This window comes from Scyliorhinus torazame, chromosome 29, assembly GCF_047496885.1.
Source record: "Scyliorhinus torazame isolate Kashiwa2021f chromosome 29, sScyTor2.1, whole genome shotgun sequence".
Lineage (NCBI taxonomy): Eukaryota > Metazoa > Chordata > Chondrichthyes > Carcharhiniformes > Scyliorhinidae > Scyliorhinus > Scyliorhinus torazame.
Genome location: NC_092735.1, coordinates 7,531,395 through 7,549,887, shown reverse-complemented (window position 1 = coordinate 7,549,887; position 18,493 = coordinate 7,531,395). Strand labels below are relative to the sequence as shown.

Sequence of the window (18,493 nt, the reverse complement as noted above, 5' to 3'; positions counted from 1 at the left end):
TCCCCCAGCTATACCGTCAATCTCCCCCAGCTATACCGTCAATCTCCCCAGCTATACCGTCAATCTCCCCCAGCTATACCGTCAATCTCCCCCAGCTATACCGTCAATCTCCCCCAGCTATACCGTCAATCTCCCCCAGCTATACCGTCAATCTCCCCCAGCTATACCGTCAATCTCCCCCAGCTATACCGTCAATCTCCCCAGCTATACCGTCAATCTCCCCCAGCTATACCGTCAATCTCCCCCAGCTATACCGTCAATCTCCCCCAGCTATACCGTCAATCTCCCCCCAGCTATACCGTCAATCTCCCCCAGCTATACCGTCAATCTCCCCAGCTATACCGTCAATCTCCCCCAGCTATACCGTCAATCTCCCCCAGCTATACCGTCAATCTCCCCCAGCTATACCGTCAATCTCCCCCAGCTATACCGTCAATCTCCCCCAGCTATACCGTCAATCTCCCCCAGCTATACCGTCAATCTCCCCCAGCTATACCGTCAATCTCCCCCAGCTATACCGTCAATCTCCCCCAGCTATACCGTCAATCTCCCCCAGCTATACCGTCAATCTCCCCCAGCTATACCGTCAATCTCCCCCAGCTATACCGTCAATCTCCCCCAGCTATACCGTCAATCTCCCCCAGCTATACCGTCAATCTCCCCCAGCTATACCGTCAATCTCCCCCAGCTATACCGTCAATCTCCCCCAGCTATACCGTCAATCTCCCCCAGCTATACCGTCAATCTCCCCCAGCTATACCGTCAATCTCCCCCAGCTATACCGTCAATCTCCCCCAGCTATACCGTCAATCTCCCCCAGCTATACCGTCAATCTCCCCCAGCTATACCGTCAATCTCCCCCAGCTATACCGTCAATCTCCCCCAGCTATACCGTCAATCTCCCCCAGCTATACCGTCAATCTCCCCCAGCTATACCGTCAATCTCCCCCAGCTATACCGTCAATCTCCCCCAGCTATACCGTCAATCTCCCCCAGCTATACCGTCAATCTCCCCCAGCTATACCGTCAATCTCCCCCAGCTATACCGTCAATCTCCCCCAGCTATACCGTCAATCTCCCCCAGCTATACCGTCAATCTCCCCCAGCTATACCGTCAATCTCCCCCAGCTATACCGTCAATCTCCCCCAGCTATACCGTCAATCTCCCCCAGCTATACCGTCAATCTCCCCCAGCTATACCGTCAATCTCCCCCAGCTATACCGTCAATCTCCCCCAGCTATACCGTCAATCTCCCCCAGCTATACCGTCAATCTCCCCCAGCTATACCGTCAATCTCCCCCAGCTATACCGTCAATCTCCCCCCAGCTATACCGTCAATCTCCCCCAGCTATACCGTCAATCTCCCCCAGCTATACCGTCAATCTCCCCCAGCTATACCGTCAATCTCCCCCAGCTATACCGTCAATCTCCCCAGCTATACCGTCAATCTCCCCCAGCTATACCGTCAATCTCCCCCAGCTATACCGTCAATCTCCCCCAGCTATACCGTCAATCTCCCCCAGCTATACCGTCAATCTCCCCCAGCTATACCGTCAATCTCCCCCAGCTATACCGTCAATCTCCCCCAGCTATACCGTCAATCTCCCCCAGCTATACCGTCAATCTCCCCCAGCTATACCGTCAATCTCCCCCAGCTATACCGTCAATCTCCCCCAGCTATACCGTCAATCTCCCCCAGCTATACCGTCAATCTCCCCCAGCTATACCGTCAATCTCCCCCAGCTATACCGTCAATCTCCCCCAGCTATACCGTCAATCTCCCCCAGCTATACCGTCAATCTCCCCCAGCTATACCGTCAATCTCCCCCAGCTATACCGTCAATCTCCCCCCAGCTATACCGTCAATCTCCCCCCAGCTATACCGTCAATCTCCCCCAGCTATACCGTCAATCTCCCCCAGCTATACCGTCGATCTCCCCCAGCTATACCGTCGATCTCCCCCAGCTATACCGTCGATCTCCCCCAGCTATACCGTCGATCTCCCCCAGCTATACCGTCGATCTCCCCCAGCTATACCGTCGATCTCCCCCAGCTATACCGTCGATCTCCCCAGCTATACCGTCGATCTCCCCCAGCTATACCGTCGATCTCCCCCAGCTATACCGTCGATCTCCCCCAGCTATACCGTCGATCTCCCCCAGCTATACCGTCGATCTCCCCCAGCTATACCGTCGATCTCCCCCAGCTATACCGTCGATCTCCCCCAGCTATACCGTCGATCTCCCCCAGCTATACCGTCGATCTCCCCCAGCTATACCGTCGATCTCCCCCAGCTATACCGTCGATCTCCCCCAGCTATACCGTCGATCTCCCCCAGCTATACCGTCGATCTCCCCCAGCTATACCGTCGATCTCCCCCAGCTATACCGTCGATCTCCCCCAGCTATACCGTCGATCTCCCCCAGCTATACCGTCGATCTCCCCCAGCTATACCGTCGATCTCCCCCAGCTATACCGTCGATCTCCCCCAGCTATACCGTCGATCTCCCCCAGCTATACCGTCGATCTCCCCCAGCTATACCGTCGATCTCCCCCAGCTATACCGTCGATCTCCCCCAGCTATACCGTCGATCTCCCCCAGCTATACCGTCGATCTCCCCCAGCTATACCGTCGATCTCCCCCAGCTATACCGTCGATCTCCCCCAGCTATACCGTCGATCTCCCCCAGCTATACCGTCGATCTCCCCCAGCTATACCGTCGATCTCCCCCAGCTATACCGTCGATCTCCCCCAGCTATACCGTCGATCTCCCCCAGCTATACCGTCGATCTCCCCCAGCTATACCGTCGATCTCCCCCAGCTATACCGTCGATCTCCCCCAGCTATACCGTCGATCTCCCCCAGCTATACCGTCGATCTCCCCCAGCTATACCGTCGATCTCCCCCAGCTATACCGTCGATCTCCCCAGCTATACCGTCGATCTCCCCCAGCTATACCGTCGATCTCCCCCAGCTATACCGTCGATCTCCCCCAGCTATACCGTCGATCTCCCCCAGCTATACCGTCGATCTCCCCCAGCTATACCGTCGATCTCCCCCAGCTATACCGTCGATCTCCCCCAGCTATACCGTCGATCTCCCCCAGCTATACCGTCGATCTCCCCCAGCTATACCGTCGATCTCCCCCAGCTATACCGTCGATCTCCCCCAGCTATACCGTCGATCTCCCCAGCTATACCGTCGATCTCCCCCAGCTATACCGTCGATCTCCCCCAGCTATACCGTCGATCTCCCCCAGCTATACCGTCGATCTCCCCCAGCTATACCGTCGATCTCCCCCAGCTATACCGTCGATCTCCCCCAGCTATACCGTCGATCTCCCCCAGCTATACCGTCGATCTCCCCCAGCTATACCGTCGATCTCCCCCAGCTATACCGTCGATCTCCCCCAGCTATACCGTCGATCTCCCCCAGCTATACCGTCGATCTCCCCCAGCTATACCGTCGATCTCCCCCAGCTATACCGTCGATCTCCCCCAGCTATACCGTCGATCTCCCCCAGCTATACCGTCGATCTCCCCCAGCTATACCGTCGATCTCCCCCAGCTATACCGTCGATCTCCCCCAGCTATACCGTCGATCTCCCCCAGCTATACCGTCGATCTCCCCCAGCTATACCGTCGATCTCCCCCAGCCGCGCCGCCCCCCCCCAGCCGCGCCGCCCCCCCCCCAGCCGCGCCGCCCCCCCCCAGCCGCGCCGCCCCCCCCCAGCCGCGCCGCCCCCCCCCCAGCCGCGCCGCCCCCCCCCCAGCCGCGCCGCCCCCCCCCCCAGCCGCGCCGCCCCCCCCCAGCCGCGCCGCCCCCCCCCCAGCCGCGCCGCCCCCCCCCAGCCGCGCCGCCCCCCCCCAGCCGCGCCGCCCCCCCCCAGCCGCGCCGCCCCCCCCCCAGCCGCGCCGCCCCCCCCCCAGCCGCGCCGCCCCCCCCCAGCCGCGCCGCCCCCCCCCCAGCCGCGCCGCCCCCCCCCCAGCCGCGCCGCCCCCCCCCAGCCGCGCCGCCCCCCCCCAGCCGCGCCGCCCCCCCCCCAGCCGCGCCGCCCCCCCCCAGCCGCGCCGCCCCCCCCCAGCCGCGCCGCCCCCCCCCAGCCGCGCCGCCCCCCCCCCCCCCAGCCGCGCCGCCCCCCCCCCAGCCCGCGCCGCCCCCCCCCCAGCCGCGCCGCGCCCCCCCCCCCTCTTCCCCCCCCCCCAGCCGCGTCGCCCCATCCCCCCCTCTTTCCCCCCCCCCAGCCGCGCCGCCCATCCCCCCCCTCTTTCCCCCCCCCCCCAGCCGCGCCGCCCATCCCCCCCCCTCTTTCCCCCCCCCCCCCAGCCGCGCTGCCCATCCCCCCCTCTTCCCCCCCCCCCCCCTCCCCCCCCCCCCAGCCGCACCGTCCATCCCCTCTCCCTCAGCTTAAACCCGTGGTCCCCACACAGCAGTGTCAGCACCGACATCCCCTCCATCCTAAAGTATCGCCTCAACTGGTTCCACACCCTAACCGTGGACTGCATCATCGGGCTCACGTGTACCTCCCTGTCGCCAGCAGAAGTGACGCCGTCACCAGGCCCCCAGGCTGGACCCTCCAAAGGACTCCTCCTCCCTCCTGCCCCAATCTAACCTCCCCCACCACCGCAAGTGGCACTTGATCGACAGTAACCTCCACATTAATGGGTTTGGGTTCGGCCAGGGTCACTCAGCTCCTGACTGCATCACAGCCTTGGTCCAAACGTGGACAAAAGAGCTGAACTCCAGAGGTGAGGTGAGAGTGACTGCCCTGACATCAAGGCAGCGTTTGACCAAGTGTGGCATCAAGGAGCCCGAGCTAAACTGGAGTCAGTGGGAATCAGGGCGGAGTCATACCTCTGACAGAGGAAGATAGTTACTGGAGCTCCCCCCAGGGGAACCCAACCATCTCCAGCTGCTTCATCAATGACCTCCCGTCCATCATAAGGTCTGAAATGGGGATGTTCCCGGATGACTGCACAATGTTCAGCACCATTCGCCACTCCTCACACTGAAGCCGTCCGTGTCCAAATGCAGCAAGACCTGGACCATGTCAGTGTTACAGAATGACCATTCCCGACAAGAGAGGATCTAACCATTGCCCCTTGACATTCAATGTCATTACCATCGCTGAGTCCCCCACACTCAACATGAAAATGAATGAAAAATGAAAATGAAAATCGCTTATTGTCACAAGTAGGCTTCAATGAAGTTACTGTGAAAAGCCCCTAGTCGCCACATTCCGGCGCCTGTTCAGGGAGGCTGGTACGGGAATCGAACCGTGCTGGTGGCCTGCCTTGGTCTGCTTTCAAAGCCAGCGATTTAGCCCAGTGTGCTAAACCAACCCCAGTGGGAGTTACCATTGATCAGAAACTGAACTGGACCCAGCCATATTAATAATATGGCTACAAGAGCAGGTCAAAGGTTGGGAATGCTATGGTAAGTAACTCGCCTCCTGACCCCCCCCCCCCCCCCCCCAATGCCTGTCCACCTTCTACAAGCTTGATTGCTCCCCCTTCCACAAACATTCGCTCCCTCCACCACCGACCCACAGTGGCAGCCGTGTCCACCATCTACAAGATGCACTGCAGTAACTCACCAAGGCTCCTTAGGCAGCACCTTCCAAACCCACGACCGCTACCATCTAGAAGGACAAGAGCAGCAGATACCTGGGAACCCCACCACCTGGAGGTTCCCCTCCAAGTCACTCACCACCCTGACTTGGAAATATATCGGCCATTCCTTCACTGTCGCTCTTGTTATGGGCCAGGGTTTAGAGAACCCCAAAGTGTTTCATGGAGTTCACCTGACCCACAACTTTTAATAGATTGTGGTATGGGGAGCGCACGGCCCACTCTACAGGTGTGGGACAGCAGAAATAGAAAAGTATTTTTTTAAGCAAAACAATGTTTATTCTATGAACTCAAATTAACCTTTTTAAAACATACAGTGAACATCTTCGCAACCATTAATTCAAATACAACCCCCAAAGACTACGACAGTAAGTAAACCTTTAAGCTTCCCAAACAACATCCATACAACTTAAAAACAAAACCTTCATCAGAAGCACGTCAGGTTAAAGTCACTACTGAAAACATTTATAATTCTGAATTCACCAAATGATCAAGAGATAGTCTTTTGATGGCAGAGAGAACAGCAGTACACCTGCTCTGTCTGGCTTCAGCTCCAACACTGAAAACAAAACTAAAACACACCCTGCAGCCTGCTCAAAAACAAAAGTAAAAAGCTGACAGACAGCCCAGCTCCACCCACTCTCTGACATCACTGCAGTAATAAACACCCATTCCATAAAGGTACTCTCACTACAGATACTTGTATACACACCCATTTATAAACACCCATTTCTTAAAGGTACTCTCACATGACACTGGGGCAACATCCTGGAACTCCCTCCCTGACAGCACAGTGGGTGTACCTACACCACATGGACTGTAACAGGTCCAAGGTGGCAATTAGGGATAGGCAATAAACGCCGGCCTTGGAAAGTCTGCATCTTGTGGGAGAATTAAACAAAAAGGTGCTGTCTTTCAGAAGCAGGGTGCCGTCTGCCTGCTCGGGTGAATGCAAACAATCCCCTGTCACTATTCCGAAGAAGAACCAGGGGACTGTTGCTTATCCCTCAATCAACATGACGAATAAAAGCCGAATATCTGTCTGTTACCGCATTGCCGTGTGTGTGGTCTTGCTGTGCGCAAATTGCCTTCTTCGTGCCCTACACAACAGCAGTGACTAGACTTCAAAAAGCACTTGAATGGCTGCAAAGCACTTTGTGATGTCCAGCGAATGCTGAAGGTTCTATATAAATGCAAGTCTTTTATCCCGAGAACCATACGGCACTGAATGAGACGATTCACATCCTCCAGAGGTTCAAAGAATGAAATGTACAAAATTGGCATCAAGGGATATGGAGATAGTGCTGGGGAAATGGTATTGAGGATAGGCAATGATGGGGGAATGGGAGAGTAGGCTCAGTGGGCAGAATGGTCTACTCCTGTTGCTGTGTTCCTAACTCCGTCCATGGTGCCAATTTCCTATTTGATAGCTGCCATTATACCACCAGCGTTACAGTCCCAATCACCGCAATGGCCATGTCGTGAGCGGCATGGTAGCACAGTGGTTAGCACAGTTGCTTCACAGCTCCAGGGTCCCAGGTTCGACTCCCGGCTTGGGTCACTCTGTGCGGAGTCTGCACGTCCTCCCCGTGTCTGCGTGGGTTTCCTCCGGGTGCTCCAGTTTCCTCCCACAAGTCCCGAAAGATGTGCTGTTAGATGAATTGGACATTCTGAATTCTCCCTCTGTGTACCCGAACAGGCGCCGGAATGCGGCGATAGGGGTTTTTCACAGTAACTTCATTGCAGTGTTAGTGTAAGCCTACTTGTGACACTAATAAAGATTATTATCCCTCACATCTGCTTCGTTTAGCGATTTACCCTCAAACTTTCCAGTTCTGATATTTGGATGTTTTCCAAATGTTTGGGGGTTGGGTGGGGTTTGCGGGGGGGGGGAACCATCGGTACAATTGGATCAGGAAGAATTGCTTTGTGAACCTGGGGGAATTTTCCAATTTAAATATTCCACATTGCCAAGCGGGGTGAGTCATTCTGGAGGCAGCCCCGAGGCTCCACGGGGTAACTATCGCCTTGGATCAACCGAGACGTTCGAGAGAGGGAGAGTTTTCATCCGTTGGGAATATTCCAGCCATGTCCTCCCCACTCCCCGATGATTGCCATGGGCTAGTCGTGGCCCCCCACCTGGAGTGTTCAGCTCTTTGGTTTGGGCCCTGGGGGAGGGATGGAGGCAGCGACGTCTGGGGAGGGAGGTGGGGGGGGTGGAAAATGGGCTTAAATTCACTAAAATGACATCCAGGGGCTCCGGGAGACCTGAAATATCGCGGCCGTGATCTGACCATGGCGGAACGGACTCGATGGGCTGAATGACCTCCTCCTGTCCAGAGCCACTTGTGTGGGATACGAGAGAGAGCAGCCAAAATCACCGGGAAGACATTCCCGAAGCGGGTTGGTGCTTTCGAGGGAAGATTGGACAATAATGTGTTTGTTTTTTTTATTGTCAATACACCACCATCTGAATGCCCGGCATTTAGTTCCTGTTTTTTGTTGCACCGTCGTGACTGTCAGGATGGCGCCTGTGATCAAAAGGGCGGACGTTTTTTCTTTTTTTTTTTTACAGCAATCTCCTTTTTGGGGAGCGACGAGAGGGGTAGGGTGGTGGTGGGAGTGTGGGGGGGGGGGGGTTGATGTTTCGGAACCTCCAGCCATGAGCTGTGTCCCGGTTAGCAGTCGGTAGCTGGCACCACGCAGCCAGTATCTGCAGACATTTGCTGGGGGCGGATGTTCTATCTGCCGCTCCGCACCCGGGCCGCTTTTCCCAAAGCTTGGCCTGCCTCCAGAAAATGAAAACCTGGACTCTTGTGTGTGTGTGTGTGTGTGTGTGTCAGGGGTGGAGGGGAGGGGGTGTTGTGACTCTAATAATCGTTTTTAAAGAAGTATTGGTACCAATGCTGCGAAAGCCAGATGTCAACAACTGCACATTAATAATACACGATTGGGGGAGGTGGGAATGTCACTGGGCGAGTTATCCAGAGGCCCAGGCTACCGCTCTGGGGGGTGGCAGCTGGTGGAATTTAAATTCGATTGAATGAATCTGGAATGTTGAGCTCGTCTCGGTAATGGTGATTGAGAAACTAACATCGATCATCCAACAAATCCCATCTGGTTCACTAATGTCCTTTTAGGGAAGGAAATCTGCCGTCCTTACCCTACATGTGACTCCAGACCCCACGACAACGTGGTTTATTCTTAACCACCCTCTGAAATTGCCGAGCAATTAGGGATGGGCATCAAATACTGGCCAGGCCGCGACACCCACATCCCGTGGCAAATAACAGAGAGCTACCTCTTCAATGTTATTACATGGCTAACCCCTTCCAACTTAGTGACAGATCTGTGACCATCGATCTGACATTGGTTTTCTAACATTCAAAAGTGCTCCGTCTAGATTACCTATAATATACAGACATGGGACATTTAGCAAGAGCCTCTTACCCCTCACTTTATCTAAAAGATGTTGGAAGCTGAATCTGGGAAAGATCTCGGTTTCTCAGGTTTGTTTTTTAAAATTTGTTTACGGGATGTGGCCGTCACTGGTTAGGCCAGCATTTATTGCCCATCCCTAGCTGCCCTTCAGAAGGTGGCCTTCTTGAGTCATTGCAGTCCGTGTGGTGTAGGTACACCCACTGTGCTGTTAGGGAGGGAGTTCCAGGATTCTGACCCAGCGACAGTGAAGGAACGGCCGATATATTTCCAAGTCAGGGTGGTGAGTGACTTGGAGGGGAACCTCCAGGTGGATCAGAGATGTGGATCAGAAATTGGCTAGCTGAAAGAAGACAGAGGGTGGTGGTTGATGGGAATGGAGTACAGTCACAAGTGGAGTACCACAAGGATCTGTTCTGGGGCCGTTGCTGTTTGTCATTTTTATCAATGACCTAGAGGAAGGCGCAGAAGGGTGGGTGAGTAAATTTGCAGACGATACTAAAGTCGGTGGTGTTGTCGACAGTGTGGAAGGATGTAGCAGGTTACAGAGGGATATAGATTAAGCTGCAGAGCTGGGCTGAGAGGTGGCAAATGGAGTTTAATGTAGAGAAGTGTGAGGTGATTCACTTTGGAAGGAATAACAGGAATGCGGAATATTTGGCTAATGGTAAAGTTCTTGAAAGTGTGGATGAGCAGAGGGATCTAGGTGTCCATGTACATAGATCCCTGAAAGTTGCCACCCAGGTTGATAGGGTTGTGAAGAAGGCCTATGGAGTGTTGGCCTTTATTGGTAGAGGGATTGAGTTCCGGAGTCGGGAGGTCATGTTGCAGCTGTACAGAACTCTGGTACGGCCGCATTTGGAGTATTGCGTACAGTTCTGGTCACCGCATTATAGGAAGGACGTGGAGGCTTTGGAGCGGGTGCAGAGGAGATTTACCAGGATGTTGCCTGGTATGGAGGGAAAATCTTATGAGGAATGGCTGATGGACTTGAGGTTGTTTTCGTTGGAGAGAAGAAGGTTAAGAGGAAACTTAATAGAGGCATACAAAATGATCAGGGGGTTGGATAGGGTGGACAGTGAGAGCCTTCTCCCGTGGATGGATATGGCTGGCACGAGGGGACATAACTTTAAACTGAGGGGTAATAGATATAGGACAGAGGTCAGAGGTAGGTTCTTTACGCAAAGATTGGTGAGGCCGTGGAATGCCCCACCTGCAACAGTAGTGAACTCGCCAACATTGAGGGCATTTAAAAGTTTATTGGATAAACATATGTATGATAATGGCATAGTGTAGGTTAGATGGCTTTTGTTTCGGTGCAACTTCGTGGGCCGAAGGGCCTGTACTGCGCTGTATCGTTCTATGTTCTATGTTCTAATGGAAGACCAGGATTGGTCGGGGTAAAGGGGATTTGGACAAATGTGTCCTGGACAAAGGGGCAAAGGGTTATTGGTGCCATTAAGGGGTGACGAGTGCTAATGGTGACAAAAGCGAAATAGCAGACTGGGTCTACTTGGGGCTTTGGATTGGGTCCGATTGCCCCTGCCCTGGTTGATGGGAGATTCCGTGGCGCATGGTGGGGGTGAGGGGGTTTGGAATGGAGCTGACTTTCGGCAGCCCCCCCGTCTCAGTCTGCTTTGTCTCTGTTGTTCAAACACAGCCTCTCGAACATCCCGCTCACACCGGAGAGCCAGCGGGACCACGATCGGCGGATCCGCAGGGAAATCGCCAACAGCAACGAGCGACGCCGCATGCAGAGCATCAACGCTGGATTTCAGTCGCTCAAAGTGCTCCTGCCCCAAACAGACGGCGAGAAACTTAGCAAGGTCCGTTAACCAGAAGCATTTCTCTTCCTTCCTTCCTTTGGTCCATTGTGCTGGTGTGAAGGCCAGGCGCCTGACGGACAAAGGGTTTTCCTGTTTTTGTTGGAGGGACTCCATTTAGCAACTGGAACCAGTTTTCTTCCACAACTTCTTTCCAAAGCCGGTGTAGTTTCACTGAAGTTGAGACTTGTCAGGGCTGTGATTTTCTCTGTCCCCTCGCTGTGTCCTGTGAGGGTAGTTTCTCTCCAGGTGCCCCCTCGCTGGCTAGGCCAGCAATTATTGCCCATCCCGATTTACCCTTGCACTGGGTGTCTTGCTCAGCCATTTCTGAAGGCATTTGAAGAGTCAACCACTTTTTAAAATCAAATTCAAACCAATCCGGGTCCCCCAGTGACATCATCGCCGCGCCACTGCCTCCCCGGTGACATCATCGCCACGCCACTGCTTCCCCGGTGACATCATCGCCACGCCACTGCCTCCCCGGTGACATCATCGCCACGCCACTGCCTCCCCGGTGACATCATCGCCGCGCCACTGCCTCCCAGTGACACCATCGCCACACCACTGCCTCCCAGTGACACCATCGCCACACCACTGCCTCCCAGTGACACCATCGCCACACCACTGCCTCCCCGGTGACACCATCGCCACACCACTGCCTCCCCGGTGACACCATCGCCACACCACTGCCTCCCCGGTGACACCATCGCCACAGCCTCCCCGGTGACGTCATCGCCACAGCCTCTGCCTCCCGGCGACACCATCGCCGCACCACTGCCTCCCCGGTGACGTCATCGCCACAGCCTCCCCGGTGACGTCACCCGCCACAGCCTCCCCGGCGACACCATCGCCACAGCCTCCCCGGCGACACCATCGCCACAGCCTCTGCCTCCCCGGCGACACCATCGCCACAGCCTCTGCCTCCCCGGCGACACCATCGCCACAGCCTCTGCCTCCCCGGCGACACCATCGCCACAGCCTCTGCCTCCCCGGCGACACCATCGCCACAGCCTCCGCCTCCCCGGCGACACCATCGCCACAGCCTCCCCGGTGACATCATCGCCACAGCCTCCCCGGTGACGTCATCGCCACAGCCTCCCCGGTGACGTCATCGCCACGGCCTCCCCGGTGACATCATCGCCACAGCCTCCCCGGCGACGCCATCGCCACAGCCTCCCCGGCGACGCCATCGCCACAGCCTCCCCGGCGACACCATCGCCACAGCCTCTGCCTCCCCGGCGACGTCATCGCCACAGCCTCCCCGGTGACGTCACGACGTCATCGCCACAGCCTCCCCGGTGACGTCATCGCCACAGCCTCCCCGGTGACGTCATCGCCACAGCCTCCCCGGTGACGTCATCGCCACAGCCTCCCCGGTGACGTCATCGCCCGCAGCCTCCCCGGTGACGTCATCGCCGCAGCCTCCCCGGTGACGTCATCGCCGCAGCCTCCCCGGTGACGTCATCGCCGCAGCCTCCCCGGTGACGTCATCGCCGCAGCCTCCCCGGTGCCGTCATCGCCGCAGCCTCCCCGGTGACGTCATCGCCGCAGCCTCCCCGGTGCCGTCATCGCCGCAGCCTCCCCGGTGCCGTCATCGCCGCAGCCTCCCCGGTGACGTCATCGCCGCAGCCTCCCCGGTGACGTCATCGCCGCAGCCTCCCCGGTGACGTCATCGCCGCAGCCTCCCCGGTGACGTCATCGCCGCAGCCTCCCCGGTGACGTCATCGCCGCAGCCTCCCCGGTGACGTCATCGCCGCAGCCTCCCCGGTGACGTCATCGCCGCAGCCTCCCCGGTGACGTCATCGCCGCAGCCTCCCCGGTGACGTCATCGCCGCAGCCTCCCCGGTGACGTCATCGCCGCAGCCTCCCCGGTGACGTCATCGCCGCAGCCTCCCCGGTGACGTCATCGCCGCAGCCTCCCCGGTGACGTCATCGCCGCAGCCTCCCCGGTGACGTCATCGCCGCAGCCTCCCCGGTGACGTCATCGCCGCAGCCTCCCCGGTGACGTCATCGCCGCAGCCTCCCCGGTGACGTCATCGCCGCAGCCTCCCCGGTGACGTCATCGCCGCAGCCTCCCCGGTGACGTCATCGCCGCAGCCTCCCCGGTGACGTCATCGCCGCAGCCTCCCCGGTGACGTCATCGCCGCAGCCTCCCCGGTGACGTCATCGCCGCAGCCTCCCCGGTGACGTCATCGCCGCAGCCTCCCCGGTGACGTCATCGCCGCAGCCTCCCCGGTGACGTCATCGCCGCAGCCTCCCCGGTGACGTCATCGCCGCAGCCTCCCCGGTGACGTCATCGCCGCAGCCTCCCCGGTGACGTCATCGCCGCAGCCTCCCCGGTGACGTCATCGCCGCAGCCTCCCCCGGTGACGTCATCGCCGCAGCCTCCCCGGTGACGTCATCGCCGCAGCCTCCCCGGTGACGTCATCGCTGCAGCCTCCCCGGTGACGTCATCGCCGCAGCCTCCCCGGTGACGTCATCGCCGCAGCCTCCCCGGCGACGTCATCGCCGCAGCCTCCCCCGGCGACGTCATCGCCGCAGCCTCCCCCGGCGACGTCATCGCCGCAGCCTCCCCGGCGACGTCATCGCCGCAGCCTCCCCGGCGACGTCATCGCCGCAGCCTCCCCGGCGACGTCATCGCCGCAGCCTCCCCGGCGACGTCATCGCCGCAGCCTCCCCGGCGACGTCATCGCCACAGCCTCCCCGGCGACGTCATCGCCACAGCCTCCCCGGCGACGTCATCGCCACAGCCTCCCCGGCGACGTCATCGCCACAGCCTCCCCGGCGACGTCATCGCCACAGCCTCCCCGGCGACGTCATCGCCACAGCCTCCCCGGCGACGTCATCGCCACAGCCTCCCCGGCGACGTCATCGCCACAGCCTCCCCGGCGACGTCATCGCCACAGCCTCCCCGGCGACGTCATCGCCACAGCCTCCCCGGCGACGTCATCGCCACAGCCTCCCCGGCGACGTCATCGCCACAGCCTCCCCGGCGACGTCATCGCCACAGCCTCTGCCTCCCCGGCGACGTCATCGCCACAGCCTCAGCCTCCCCGGCGACGTCATCGCCACAGCCTCCCCGGCGACGTCATCGCCACAGCCTCCCCGGCGACGTCATCGCCACAGCCTCCCCGGCGACGTCATCGCCACAGCCTCCCCGGCGACGTCATCGCCACAGCCTCCCCGGCGACGTCATCGCCACAGCCTCCCCGGCGACGTCATCGCCACAGCCTCCCCGGCGACGTCATCGCCACAGCCTCCCCGGCGACGTCATCGCCACAGCCTCCCCGGCGACGTCATCGCCACAGCCTCCCCGGCGACGTCATCGCCACAGCCTCCCCGGCGACGTCATCGCCACAGCCTCCCCGGCGACGTCATCGCCACAGCCTCCCCGGCGACGTCATCGCCACAGCCTCCCCGGCGACGTCATCGCCACAGCCTCCCCGGCGACGTCATCGCCACAGCCTCCCCGGCGACGTCATCGCCACAGCCTCCCCGGCGACGTCATCGCCACAGCCTCCCCGGCGACGTCATCGCCACAGCCTCCCCGGCGACGTCATCGCCACTGCCTCCCCGGCGACGTCATCGCCACAGCCTCTGCCTCCCCGGCGACGTCATCGCCACAGCCTCTGCCTCCCCGGCGACGTCATCGCCACAGCCTCTGCCTCCCCGGCGACGTCATCGCCACAGCCTCTGCCTCCCCGGCGACGTCATCGCCACAGCCTCTGCCTCCCCGGCGACGTCATCGCCACAGCCTCTGCCTCCCCGGCGACGTCATCGCCACAGCCTCTGCCTCCCCGGCGACGTCATCGCCACAGCCTCTGCCTCCCCGGCGACGTCATCGCCACAGCCTCTGCCTCCCCGGCGACGTCATCGCCACAGCCTCTGCCTCCCCGGCGACGCCATCGCCACGGCCTCCCCGGCGACGCCATCGCCACGGCCTCCCCGGCGACGCCATCGCCACGGCCTCCCCGGCGACGCCATCGCCACGGCCTCCCCGGTGACGTCATCAGTGACATCATGGTGACTGTCCGTGCAAAGTCTGCACTTTCTCCCCGTGTGTGCGTGGGTTTCCTCCGGGTGCTCCGCTTTCCTCCTACAGTCCAAAGTTGTGCAGGTTAGGTGGGGTTACGGGGATAGGATGGGGGAGTGGGCCGCGTTGGGGTGCTCCTTCAATGGATCGGTGCAGACTTGATGGGCTGAATGGCCTCCTCCTGCACTGTAGGGATTCTATGATAATCCACCAGTTTGGTCAGGTTCGGAGTGCACCTCCCACATGGGACTTGAATGTGGACCTTCTGGCCCAGAGCTAGCAGCACCACCAACCAGGTCACCAAGACCTCTGACCCTTTGGTCGCCCGCCCGCTGCATCGGAAGCCGGACCTGGCTCCGTGCTCCGTGTCGTTCGGGTCTCCCGGGTTCTGGCGTTGCGGCTGGCGATGTTTTCCGATGTTGGCGTACAAATGAAGTTGTTGTTGACATTCTCGGGGAGTGACTGGTTTTTTGAATCTGCCTCCTGACAGGCAGCCATCCTGCAGCAAACCGCCGAGTTTATCTTCGCTCTGGAGGAGGACAAGGCCCGTCTGATGCAGCAAAACGCACAGCTGAAGAGATTGGTGCAGGTGAGCGCCGGGGGCGGGGGGGGGGGGGTGTTCTGGCTGGCTGCAGGCTGGTGCATTGGTCCAGTTTTGTGGGGTCCTCGAGCGATTACAGAGGGAGATTTACCAGATCGATTCCAGAGATGGAGAGATTTTAGCTACAGGAGCGAACAAGGTCACAGGGCCTTGTAACGTTTCCGGCCATTTCGCTAACCTTGAACAGGGCAGTGGTATTGGCTGTGGGTGGCGAGAGTCTGACTCTAACTGGCCCGTGTTACACCCCATCTTGGAGACCTTGGGAATCTGGGATGTGTGCAAAGTGGGATGAACTCCGCTGTCCCAACACTAATGCTCCGCACCTTGGGATGATTGAAATTAATTGCCAACTTGGTTGATAGTGAGGAGGGTCGCTGCAGACCACAGCAAGATATCAATGGACTGGTCAGGTGGGCAGAGAAGTGGCAAATGGAGTTAAACCGGGAAGAGTGTGAGGTGATGCATTTGTCGAGGTCCAACTAGGCAAAGGATTGCACCCCAAGTGGGAGGATAGTGCGGGGCAGAGGAAGTGAGGGACCTTCGAGTGAATGTTCACATCGCTGAAGGTAGTGGGACAGGTGGCACAAAACGTCAACTCATTTCAAAGATGTCTGGCTGTGCCCCCGAAGGCCCCGCACCTCCGGGGCTGCCGACGGAGCGCCGGGAAATGGGATTTGAGGGGGGGGGGGCATTTTACAGACATGATGGGGCAAGGGGCCTCTTTCTAGGCTGTAAATCTTTCTAAGTTTTCAAGCTATCCGAGAGGGGGAAAGTGCAGAGGGATGTGAGGCAAGGGTGGAGGAGAGAGAGGAGAACGACATGGACTGCGTGGTCTTCCGAGGTGCTGTAATGAGGCGCTGCCCCCCCCCTTCGCTCGCGCTGCCCCCCCCTTCGCTCGCGCTGCCCCCCCTTCGCTCACGCTGCCCCCCCTTCGCTCGCGCTGCCCCCCCTTCGCTCGCGCTGCCCCCCCCTTCGCTCGCGCTGCCCCCCCTTCGCTCGCGCTGCCCCCCCTTCGCTCGCGCTGCCCCCCCTTCGCTCGCGCTGCCCCCCCTTCGCTCGCGCTGCCCCCCCTTCGCTCGCGCTGCCCCCCCTTCGCTCGCGCTGCCCCCCTTCGCTCGCGCTGCCCCCCTTCGCTCGCGCTGCCCCCCTTCGCTCGCGCTGCCCCCCTTCGCTCGCGCTGCCCCCCCTTCGCTCGCGCTGCCCCCCCCTTCGCTCGCGCTGCCCCCCCCTTCGCTCGCGCTGCCCCCCCTTCGCTCGCGCTGCCCCCCCTTCGCTCGCGCTGCCCCCCCTTCGCTCGCGCTGCCCCCCTTCGCTCGCGCTGCCCCCCTTCGCTCGCGCTGCCCCCCCTTCGCTCGCGCTGCCCCCCCTTCGCTCGCGCTGCCCCCCTTCGCTCGCGCTGCCCCCCCCTTCGCTCGCGCTCGCGCTGCCCCCCCCTTCGCTCGCGCTCGCGCTGCCCCCCCCTTCGCTCGCGCTGCCCCCCCTTCGCTCGCGCTGCCCCCCCTTCGCTCGCGCTGCCCCCCCCTTCGCTCGCGCTGCCCCCCCTTCGCTCGCGCTGCCCCCCCTTCGCTCGCGCTGCCCCCCTCGCTGCCGCTCGCGCTGCCCCCCCTTCGCTCGCGCTGCCCCCTTCGCTCGCGCTGCCCCCCTTCGCTCGCGCTGCCCCCCTTCGCTCGCGCTGCCCCCCCCTTCGCTCGCGCTCGCGCTGCCCCCCCCTTCGCTCGCGCTGCCCCCCCTTCGCTCGCGCTGCCCCCCCTTCGCTCGCGCTGCCCCCCCTTCGCTCGCGCTGCCCCCCCTTCGCTCGCGCTGCCCCCCCCTTCGCTCGCGCTGCCCCCCCTTCGCTCGCGCTGCCCCCCCTTCGCTCGCGCTGCCCCCCCCTTCGCTCGCGCTGCCCCCCCCTTCGCTCGCGCTGCCCCCCCCTTCGCTCGCGCTGCCCCCCCCCTCGCTCGCGCTGCCCCCCCCCTCGCTCGCGCTGCCCCCCCCCTTCGCTCGCGCTGCCCCCCCCTTCGCTCGCGCTGCCCCCCCCCTTCGCTCGCGCTGCCCCCCCCTTCGCTCGCGCTGCCCCCCCCTTCGCTCGCGCTGCCCCCCCCTTCGCTCGCGCTGCCCCCCCCTTCGCCCGCGCTGCCCCCCCCCTTCGCTCGCGCTGCCCCCCCCTTCGCTCGCGCTGCCCCCCCCCTTCGCTCGCGCTGCCCCCCCCTTCGCTCGCGCTGCCCCCCCCTTCGCTCGCGCTGCCCCCCCCTTCGCTCGCGCTGCCCCCCCCTTCGCTCGCGCTGCCCCCCCCTTCGCTCGCGCTGCCCCCCCCTTCGCTCGCGCTGCCCCCCCCTCGCTCGCCGCCGCCCCCCACGGTTTGTATTGTATCCTGCGTTCTGCTGAGTGAGTCTCCCTCCCCCTGTGGGCATTGCCTCTCTTCCCCCAGGAATACTCTGCCTCCTCCCCAAACGGAAACGGGGCGATGAGTCCGATGAAGGGATCGGTTCTCCGGATTCCGCGGATGAAGAGTTGGCTGAGCTGAGGCAGCACCTGGAGAAGGAGCGATTAATGCGGGTCACGCTGGAAGAGAAGGTTTGTCGACTCGGTGCCCTGGCGCGAGTTTGTTTGCAGATTCACCACCTGGTCCGCGGGCTGCCCTCGGGTTTGTGCGTGTCCGAGTCTCGCCAGCCGGACTCCACGTCCCGCGTGGTGGTTTGCGTATGTGCCAGGCGCCCTCGTTCGGCCCCTCCCCGAGCTCGGGTGAGTTGGGGAGTTTGCAGCCCGGTGCCGCCGTGATGGGGCCGCAGCTCCGCGGGGTCGCTACCGACCAACAAAACCTTTCCCAATCCTCCACTTCCCCAATCCCGACCTCACCATGGCCAGATCGGGATGGACACGGGAATCCCCCTGACACACGCGCACACACACACGCTGGCACATGCCACCATGCTCACAGGCGCCCCCATGGGCCCCGGAGTCAAAACGCAAGTGAATGAACCAAT

At 60.7% G+C, this 18,493-nt stretch overlaps 1 protein-coding gene across 1 annotated transcript in view; it reads left to right on the top strand.

Moving 5' to 3' along the window:
* LOC140404120 (lethal(3)malignant brain tumor-like protein 2) overlaps nucleotides 1-18,493 on the top strand; it is a 102,201-nt gene that overhangs the window by 17,666 nt on the left and 66,042 nt on the right. Inside the window, 4 exon segments of the mRNA XM_072492539.1 lie at nucleotides 10,731-10,896; nucleotides 15,417-15,515; nucleotides 17,938-17,950; nucleotides 17,953-18,083. Of these exon segments, the coding sequence (XP_072348640.1) occupies nucleotides 10,731-10,896; nucleotides 15,417-15,515; nucleotides 17,938-17,950; nucleotides 17,953-18,083 (409 nt within the window).